The following is a 10,112-nucleotide window of genomic DNA, read 5'->3' on the forward strand; positions in this document are numbered from 1 at the left end:
TTGGACCATATCTTACTTCTTCACCCTTAATGCCATACTTGACACTTTCACCTCATCTACCTCCTAATAAATAACCACACTTCCTAACCCTAAAATATTATAACAACATAAAGATTACACTCACGACCACGAAATTTTAAACCTAATTCAACTCTACAGATATGTAAAATGTGATTTATATTCACTTAAATTCGTTTTGACAGTAAAGTGTTTACTGCTACGTATCCTTCCCAACTATGATGATGCAGATGGTATCAGTAAAACATAACCTTACATAGTCTCTAAACAAACTTGACCAAAGACGGAAATTTCATCTGTCATTGGTTTCTTTACATATAAAACATGAACAAAGTACACTCAAATATGTGTTTTATGTGTTTGTTTGGTTCAAAGTGTGAATTTTCAACATCAATCTGAAAAATGCTTTTGAGCTAAAAGTACATACAAATAATGGTTGTCTTAATCTTCACTCCTGATGTTATCCCTGTTCCACCTTCATTCCAATCAATACATTACTATGATCACTATCAGAGTTAATGGAATAGATAGATTAGGACACTACAAAATCAAATTCGATATCCTTTTCTCTCATGATCAGAAATTTCAAGGCATTTAGTTTGAAGTTGGTTGTCACTTTAATGCTCCGTATATATGCAATCAAATCTAGACAAATCAAAAGTTATATATATCTTTTTCTAGTATGGAATCACATGTATCATTGGTATATATATATATATATATATATATATATATATATATATATATATATATATATATATATATATATATATATATATATATATATATATATATATATATATATATATATATATATATATATATATATATATATATATATATATATATATATATATATATATATATATATATATATATATATATATATATATATATATATATGATAATTTAATTGTGTTATGGTCTAACACGGAACAAATTTGAAAGGATTTGGCTGGCTATTTTTGTCTTGATTTGGTGAATATGTATAGTTACATTATAAGTAATATTAATTATTTTTTTAAATATTGCACATGCAAAATATATTGTTTTGGTTTTGTAAAATTTAGGTTTAAATTGTGTTCAACAATCAAGGTGAAGATTTTTTTTTCTTTTTCAGAAGTAGTCAATAAACCATAAAAACTATTTGGCAACAATTTTATTTTTTCAAATAACTACTTAAAAATTTTGTTAATAATAAAGTATTGTATATAGAACATGACGATGATGATAATAATACATATAAATATAAATAAAAAAATGACATATTTAATTATATAGGTTTAGGGTTTAGGTATAGTTCTAGACACACTTGTACATGTTTTTGATTTGACATTTGGTGGTATATATGGTGAGTGCGAAAGCTTAAAATTATAGAAATGGCATAATTTTCTGCAACTGTGTGGTTGATTTGTTAATATGGTGAAGATGACATTTGGGAATACATAGTTTTTAACTAAATCAATCAAACTATTTTCTTGATTTTGTGAAGAATATATATATATGATGCATTCCAACCCTAGAGATTGTTTCAACAAGTGTGGTTAGTTAAGTGATGTTGAATTCAAAACCTTGTAAGAAATAAAATTGAATGAAATATAATATATAATGAAAGGATAAACAAAAAAGAAAAATATATTGAATATACGATCCCAATGAATAATAACCCTTGTTGTGTGAGACAATATATCCTACTAAATGGTAGTAGGGTCAATCCATAAAAACCAAAAGAAAGACGATAGTGGGAGGGAGGAAACGTGCAGAAATCCAAAAAGAGAAGAGATGGATGCATTATCTTGAGGAATCATTGCTCATGTTGGCTCTTTTCTTAGTATTAATTTTAATTTTAAAATTTTTTAATTTATTTTTTATGGGGTGATCAAGAGAAAAAGAAGATAAAGATGGGAGAGAATTAATTAAGGATGGAATTAAGAAATGATTAGATGGGGCATGCAATAATTAGTAAGAAGCACTTTTGGTGGTCCTGTTTTGGATTGTAGCACTGGAAAAGGAAACCCTTGATGCTGATAGAGTGTGTGTTGCAAACTCATACCTATTCGTCTTCATTCTAACCCTTTAGATTCCTTCTCTCTTCTCTCTTCTCTCTTCTCTCTTCTCCTTAACATTCTCATCCTCTTACTTGGTCGGAACAAAACAACACACCATCGTATCTTTATCTTAACACTACTCTAACTGTAATAACTATCTCCATTATACCTAACTCATCATTTTCAATCCAAATCCAAATCACTCCCTGTTTACCTCTTTTCTAGCAATTTTTTTCTACCACCTCTTCTCACTATACTTCTCATTCTCTAAACCAAAATTTTTCTCTATACATATATAAAAGAGATACTCAGAACTAATAGATAGCTATAAATAACTTACCAGGTTAATTCAATATTCAAGACTATTGTGCAATAATTCAGATTTATAGTATGATCATCACATTTACAAAACTCGTCATTTAATTAAAAGGTTTTATGATATGAATTATGTCTACAAAATCGTATATCGATTTAAAATTATTTAGCATTTCAATCATATGTGTGTGTGAAAAACATCGTATATGATTTTAAGATATACATGGAAATAAGATACACTCAATTTATTTTGTTATTAGAATTATTTATTTTATAAAGTTTCACATAAACAATTATGATAGTAATTAGTTAATGTCAATGTATTATGTATAAAGGAATTAAGTGAATCTTAAGTTTTAAGAAGAAAAAAAGAAGTGTAAGTTGATATTTGTATCTCACACCCACATGTGTATTTTTTATGTCTTAAACTCTTCTGTTTAGATCGGAGACGGATTTATGGTGTGGGGGCCTTCTGGATTTTTTTTACTTTTTAATTTTAAATAGATAATATTTTTAATATTATATTCGTGCATTTTATTTTTTCAATAATAATTTTTAAAGGCTATTTATATTTTTCTCTTTTTTATTTTTACTTTCTTCTTATAGTTATTTATTGAAGCAATTTATAAAAAAAAAAGTATAGCTTCACTCTTTTAATAAATGCATTATTTTTATTTGTTACAAAGATATAATTTATTCATGAGTAAATCAATAAAATATGTTCAATAACTCATCACTAGTAAAGATCAAGCAATAAGGGATAAGGAAGTTTAGTCAGGACATGTTTGACAATGTATGTATTAAGAATTTAAGTGTGAGTCTAAATCTCACATTTGTTAGAAATAAGAAAGTGAAACACTATATAAAGATAAAGATCTATAAATTCATTACCTCAAAATTTTGGGTTAAAAGTGATATCAATGACTATTTAATTTTTATATAATAACTTTAAAAGCCATCTAGATGATTTCCTAGTATTAGGATGAAAATCCACATGTTGATCCACTACAAAAAGTACATTTAGAAAAGGGTGATGAGTAACAAGACCCATCAACATTCAAAAGACATTGAAATGAAAAATAGGTATATATTCACTAATAAGAATAATGAGATCGAAATTCTCACTTACAAGATATAATCAACGCCAAGTGTCCCAAGAATTGTAATTTGTTTTTTATCCTTTGAATTCAAAGTTTAAGTGCCCAAGTCCACGGGGTTCAATTTTCAACCTTAGACTGTGATTGTTGCCATTGACAGAGATGAATCAAACTAAACCATGGAAGACATTTTGTGCATTTTCAACTTTGAAGAGGCAAAGTGGTCCGTTTTGGTGATAACGATGGAAAAAGAACTGGCAATGAAGATGAGGAATAAAGTAATTGATTTTAAGAGTAAAATATTGGGAAAAAAATAAATAAAGTCGTGTATAAATAGATAATCAAAGGGCCACTTTCATCTTCATGGGAATTGGGACCTTTCCTTAGTCTAATGGACTTTTCTTTTTATGCTATTGGATTTTTCTCTTTTTTGAATGCCTTTTTCCAATCTTCTCCATCAGATTAAGATTTTTATGCTCCTCTGCTCCAATCTAATTAATCACTATCATTATCATCACACTAATCATAGTTAATTAAGGCCAAATGTATGAATACAACATCAACAACAACAACAATATTACGTAGTTCTTATATATATATATAAATATATATATATATATATATATATATATATATATATATATATATATATAGGCTCAAAAAAATTCCTCTAGAGCTAGCTAAGTAGATAGTGCAATGTACAAATATACAAATGTGTAATATGAAAATATTCATCAACTAGTTAATTTCAACCCATCCAAACTAAAACAAAACAAAAATAAAATAAAATAAACATTTATGGGAATCTCACACATTCTATACACACATATATGCTCTCTCATTTTAAGTTTCTTTTCCACCCTTTTTTTCTTGCTCAAACTCCTTTTTCCCTTTTGAGGCTGCTGTGCTGAAATGGGAGAGAAATTGTTTGGTACACAGCAATGTGTCAAATAAAAGGCACCACCAAGAGCCTATAGGCCATTCTTCTCTCTCTCTCTTTTTCTTTGCTTTTTGTAATCCTAAAATTGCATCTTTCAATTCCCACATCATGCAAGTGGACAAGGAAACTCCAAAACATGCGTGGTCTCAGCTTTCCAGCTATGTTCAATATCTTCTGCAATCCTCTTTGCATCAATTGATGCACCAAGCAAGCCACGTTTTGTGAATCCCACAGCATACACTCCATTTTCACCTTTCCACCCATTTGGAAATGGCTTCCGGGGAAACCCATCTTTCTCACTGAACATGTCACTCCCCTGCTCATACACAGTAAATTTCAACAACCCTAATCAATCATGAGATATTTTTCAGAAATTCACATGTTGATGCAAGGTTTCGGTGTAGTTATTATCAAAGTTGGCAAATTTATTAGGTTTTAAAGTGTTGTACATTGTGGGTGGAAAGATTATTTACTGAATTCAAAGAAATTCAAAGAAATGTAACTTTTTTATTAGACCAAATACCGAAACTATACCAAAGTTAGCAACAAAGAAGTAAAGGAAGCACCTTTAACCAAGAGGGTACATTGCTTTTGTAACCGGTTGCTAGAATGATGGCATCAAAGTTCTCAACTTTTCCATCAACAAACTCCACCGCATTGCGTGCTAGTCGTTTAATTCCCCGGCAAACCTGTGCGCATAATTGGACAAGATTTAATGTTGGAAACAATGAAACAAAAAAAATGTCTTTTGTTTTTTCATTTTTTTTTTGGAGGAAAAAGCAAATTTGGTTGATTAAGACAAGGAAACAAACAGGATAGGTATGATGAGAGGTCTTTTGGATTTGATTGGCAGAAGGATATATAGTGTTGTTTTTGTTGTTGTTGTTGTTATGTTACGTTGTGTTACCTTAATTTTTCCATTTTTTATCTGAGCCAGTGTCCCAACATCCAAAACTGGTGTCTTGCCGTACAAGTTCTTGAGCTCTAGAGGCCCAAGTTTGGGTCGGTGAAGACCGAATTGAGCTGTGTCTCCAAGCATGAGATGTGACAGCAGAAGCAAAAACTGATCCACAAAACGCATGGGGAACCACTTCAGCAAGAACATTGATAAACCAAAAGTTGATTTCCCAAGCATCTGCTGCGGCAAGATGTGCACCTGCATCCATGAAAAGAAAAGAAAAGATCACATTAAAACTGAAAAAAAAGTGGGGGTGAAAAAGTTACATAGCTCAAGAAACTTTTTAGGAAATTGTAGACACGAGGAGGCTAATGACAATAATCTTTTCATGCTTCCAGTTGCATCTCTGAACACTGACACGCAGTGGTTGTGTGCAGAGAAAAAAGATTGATCTCCAACTCAAACATCATATATATTATTCTAAGATTTTGGGATGCTGACCTTGCGCATGCAATTACAATGAATGAAGTGAGAGAGAGAACAAACAACGACACAAACTCTTTCCACAGTTCTAGTTATAGCAAAAATATAGTATAATATGTTATATACCAGACTGTGTTCATTCATTCACTCTCCAGTGTCAAAAAGAAAAAAAACATCAGAAATTCAGAATCGACAACCAAGGACGCACTATGTAGATTTTTCAACATTCACCTCAAACCATGATATTTTTTTAGATATCATTAGAAATGTAAGGGTGTTGGTACTAAACCATTAGTTAAATGAGTGACTACATCTTCTGAACAAAAAGTACCAAAACCCTTGAACTTTGGAGTGTAGCATATAGAATTTCTCTATTCATAAGTTTTTGGCATGTTGCATATATATCATGAGTTCAAGTGCACGTTTAGTTTCCAAAACAAACAGTACTATGTTGTTTGAAACAAAAAGCAAGTGATTAAACTCACCGCGTCTCTAACCACGAGAGAAGGACGAGCATTATGGTTACAGAGATCAAGACAAACCTCCATTCCTGAATTCCCACACCCCACGACCAAAACATTCTTCCCACAGAACCTGGTTCCAGTTTTATACGAGCTGGTGTGTAGAACAGTCCCTTCAAATTCCGCCAACCCTTCGATCTGAGGCCTCACTTCCTCAGCACACTCCCCGGTAGCAACAACAAGCCATTGACAAAGATATTCCGCAGTCTCATCTCTCTTGTGTCGGGCTTGAGTCTTGACCCTCCAAAGCTTGCACGCGTGATCGAACTCGGCAGTGACCACTTCCTGGCCGAAGGAAGGTTTTATGTGGAAGTGGTCGGCGTAGACTTTAAGGTAGGCCAAGAACTGCTGTTTGGTCGGATAGGAAGGTAAGGTTTTGGGGAATGGCATGAGAGGGAGCTGGCAGAATTGCTTAGGGAGATGAAGACGGAGACGATCGTAGGTTCTGTACTGCCACATTGAAGCTAAGCATTGAGCTCGTTCGAGGATGAGGCTTGGAATGCCTTTCTGTTTAAGGCAAGCTGCTGCAGCTAGCCCTGAGGGACCAGCTCCCACTATTACTGGTCCCGGAACAAATATAGGGCTTGCCATTTTACTCATCTTTATCTGGTGGTGATAACAATCATGGACACTTTTTCCTTCTAGCTCCTTCAAGTACTCCATCAAGAACAACACCCAGAAAGAAAAAAGAAAAAAAAAAGTTATTGCTCGAGAGTTTCAAGGGTAGGATATGAATTGTTTCGAGATTTTGGAGGCTGTTACGGATTACGCCACAGGGAAACCATCAAAACCCGTTTACTTACCAACTCTTTTCATCCTAAAGAATTGAGTTTTTGAGTAATATTGGAGTATGGAAATAGGGTATTAGAAAGGTCTGATTTTTGCAGCAAAGTGAAGGTGAGAGTTTGAACTTTGGTTCTGTTTCAATGGAGGAGAAAGCGGGAATCAAGAGACATGAAGCAACTGTACTTATGGACACCAAGAAAGTTCAGGAATAAAAGTAGTTTCTACCGGAGGTAGTGGGTTAAATATATATATGTGCGTGTATATATATATATATATATATATATATATATATATATATATATATATATATATGTGTGTGTGTGTTATCAAATCATTTGTTCTTTTATATGGAACAATAACTAGTTCCTTAAATTATATGTGAACTATTCAATATAAAGTATTAAAGTCATATGAAAAAACAAACAATTTTAGAAGAATGGAAACAAAATAATTAAATAGCCGAAGACTACTACATAACAAATAAATTTATAAGTGTTTTTTTTTATTTTAAAAAATTTAATTCGCGTGAATTATTTTTATTTTTTATTTTTTTTGTATAAGAATGGATGGAAAAGTACAGATATATTAGTGGTTGAATCGTATTGATGATAATAAAGTTACGCATTTATGAGATAGTCAAAATGTATTAAGTTTTATAAAGTTTGAATAATGGTGATTTATAAGAAAAGGGGTTTGGTTATGTGGGGAATGTTTAAGGTGGTAATAACTACATTAACCGACGACAACGAACATGAACCTTTGATTCACTCCAAGAATGTTTTTCTTTTGAGAAAGGAAAACTGAGAAGAAGGGGGAGAGAGCAAATAATATTGCAGCTATAAAGACAAAGGCACTGAGAGAGAGAGAGAGATCCCATTGATGGTTTAGAATAGTACTTTCAAAAAAAATACATAAAAAGTGAACATGACACGTGGAAGGTCTCAGTCAATTCCAAGTATGATTTTTTTGGGATGTTTGGTAGTTGGGTCCATATATAAACAGTAAAAAAAGCCTCTTCAATTAATTAAAGGGCTCTCACTGATATTATTTTATGTATTTATTATCATATAAATGAAATCTTCATCAAAATTGTATCTATATATGCTGTAAAATATTGTTTTTACTTCGTAGTATATGCTTCAAAAATTGTTGTCTCTTGATTTTTCATGTATATTTTTCGTAATAAAGTTGTTGAAAATAATTATATATATATAGTGGGAGAGTGACTTGGTATTTTGTGAGATTGTGCTTGAAAGTTGCTTCTTTGTCTAAATACCTAGACAATACTCTTTAATTCAGCTTTTTATATTTTCAAACATTAGCTCTCAACTCCAACTTGCCCTAGCTTAGTTGTCATTTACTTTTAATCTCCAACTTGAACTTTATTTTAAGCATGCTCTCTCTTTTTTTTTTTAATGTTTGAAGACAATAAGGTTTGATTATGAAAAATACCTGAATATGTTATACGATCATTAGGCTAACCCTAATGAGTTATTTTAAGTTTGAGTATATGAGATTATGTTCATTTATCGTCTAGAGAGAAGTTCATACTTCTTTTTCTTGAATCTAATAAACCAAAGGTTTACAACATTTTGTGTCATATTCGTATAGCTTTTGTACATCCAATGTGACACTTTTATTTCTACTTATTTGTTTTTTCTGTTTTAGATTTTGGATTGAGAGTGGTGTTAATGTCTTATGTGATTGAACTCAAATCTCGTTAATGTTGTGTTTCTCTAGTGAAACTTTTCTATAGACCTAACATTTTCGACAACAAACTAAACATTTAGGAGCAAATTTAGATCATATCTAGCTTGAATTGTGATGTTTTGTGGAATAAGTTTAATTCCAAACAATAGCACTAGTTTCCACTACACTCGAGGGGAAATTATAACTCTTAATTCTGGCGTGTAAATGTTTGACAACCAAATACTAATATAAATTAACTTTTTTAGTAACAAATTTTAACTCAAAATAAAATTGTTAAGTTTATGTTAAATAGATTACACCTTTGACATGTTTTTTAAAGAGTTAAATATGTTTTCATTCTTTATAAAAAAAATTATGTTTGATCCCTGAATTAAAGTACAAAGTATTTATGAATATAATGTAAAACTTTATTTCAATGAATGGTACGTGAAGTATTTTTCATGTGATAACGTATGTTGTTAATGATGTTTTACATGTCTTTCGCAACAACATACAGAGACAAATATTTTATAATTTAGTTTAGAGATCAAATACAATTTTTTATAATAGTTTAGAAACGAAAAACGTATTTAATTCTTTAATAAAAAAAGAAAAAAAATATTTAACAATGAGTTTTATAAACAAAAATTTGGTCTCAAATTTAGTTTTTAGGTGAGTGAATATTTGAATTTGACGTAATTATAATAGTTAAAAAGTTGTGAAAGGAGAAAATATCTTTGCTAGTAAAGAGAGACATGGTAGATGACACTATCCTTCAATATTTCCATTTTTGCAAGGTTCTCAATTGCAAAAGGGAATATACCTTTCCTACTGAACAATTCCCTACTCATTTTACGATGTAAAATGTGCATCAAACTCCACTATTCGACCAACTTCATCATCACACTAAGTTGTCAAAGGAACAATCTAAAATGTGCCCCTATTCTTTTGGAGAATCTTTAAATTATCAGAAAAACAAAACAAAATAACTACGGTATCTTCGCTCATGTTCTTTCCTTCCATGAACAAAACCCTTTTCAAGCGTGCACACAAAAGCCTTTTCATGATTTCTTCAGGCTAGATTGTTTATATATAAGATCTCTTCCTTTTTCAACAAAGAAATCATAACTGCAAGACCTCATATCCAGTCAAATGAAATGACTCATATATGCCTGTAGCTTTATTTAAAGTTGCTATGCATAAACATAAATACACACACACATCTATATAAACAAAAAATATATTTGCCTTCTTCATATAAAAAAGAAAAATTGCCTACGTTAATTGGAAACAGCTCGAAAGGCAAATGAATTTCAG

The 10,112-nt window shown here is 31.0% G+C and overlaps 1 protein-coding gene across 1 annotated transcript; it reads right to left on the minus strand.

The window, feature by feature from the left end:
• Positions 1-4,143: 4,143 nt before the first annotated feature.
• LOC114181694 (indole-3-pyruvate monooxygenase YUCCA2-like) lies at positions 4,144-7,323 on the minus strand. Its single transcript, XM_028068218.2, has 4 exons — positions 6,285-7,323; positions 5,326-5,574; positions 4,985-5,107; positions 4,144-4,734 (listed from the first exon to the last, which is right to left on the minus strand). The coding sequence occupies exons 1-4, from the start codon at positions 6,981-6,983 to the stop codon at positions 4,525-4,527; spliced, it is 1,281 nt and encodes a 426-aa protein (XP_027924019.1). The 5' UTR covers positions 6,984-7,323; the 3' UTR covers positions 4,144-4,524.
• Between the last annotated feature and the right edge of the window lie 2,789 nt (positions 7,324-10,112).

Source organism: Vigna unguiculata, chromosome 4, assembly GCF_037176805.1.
Source record: "Vigna unguiculata cultivar grain cowpea cultivar isolate G323 ecotype 2 chromosome 4, ASM3717680v1, whole genome shotgun sequence".
In the NCBI taxonomy this organism is placed as follows: Eukaryota; Viridiplantae; Streptophyta; class Magnoliopsida; order Fabales; family Fabaceae; genus Vigna; species Vigna unguiculata.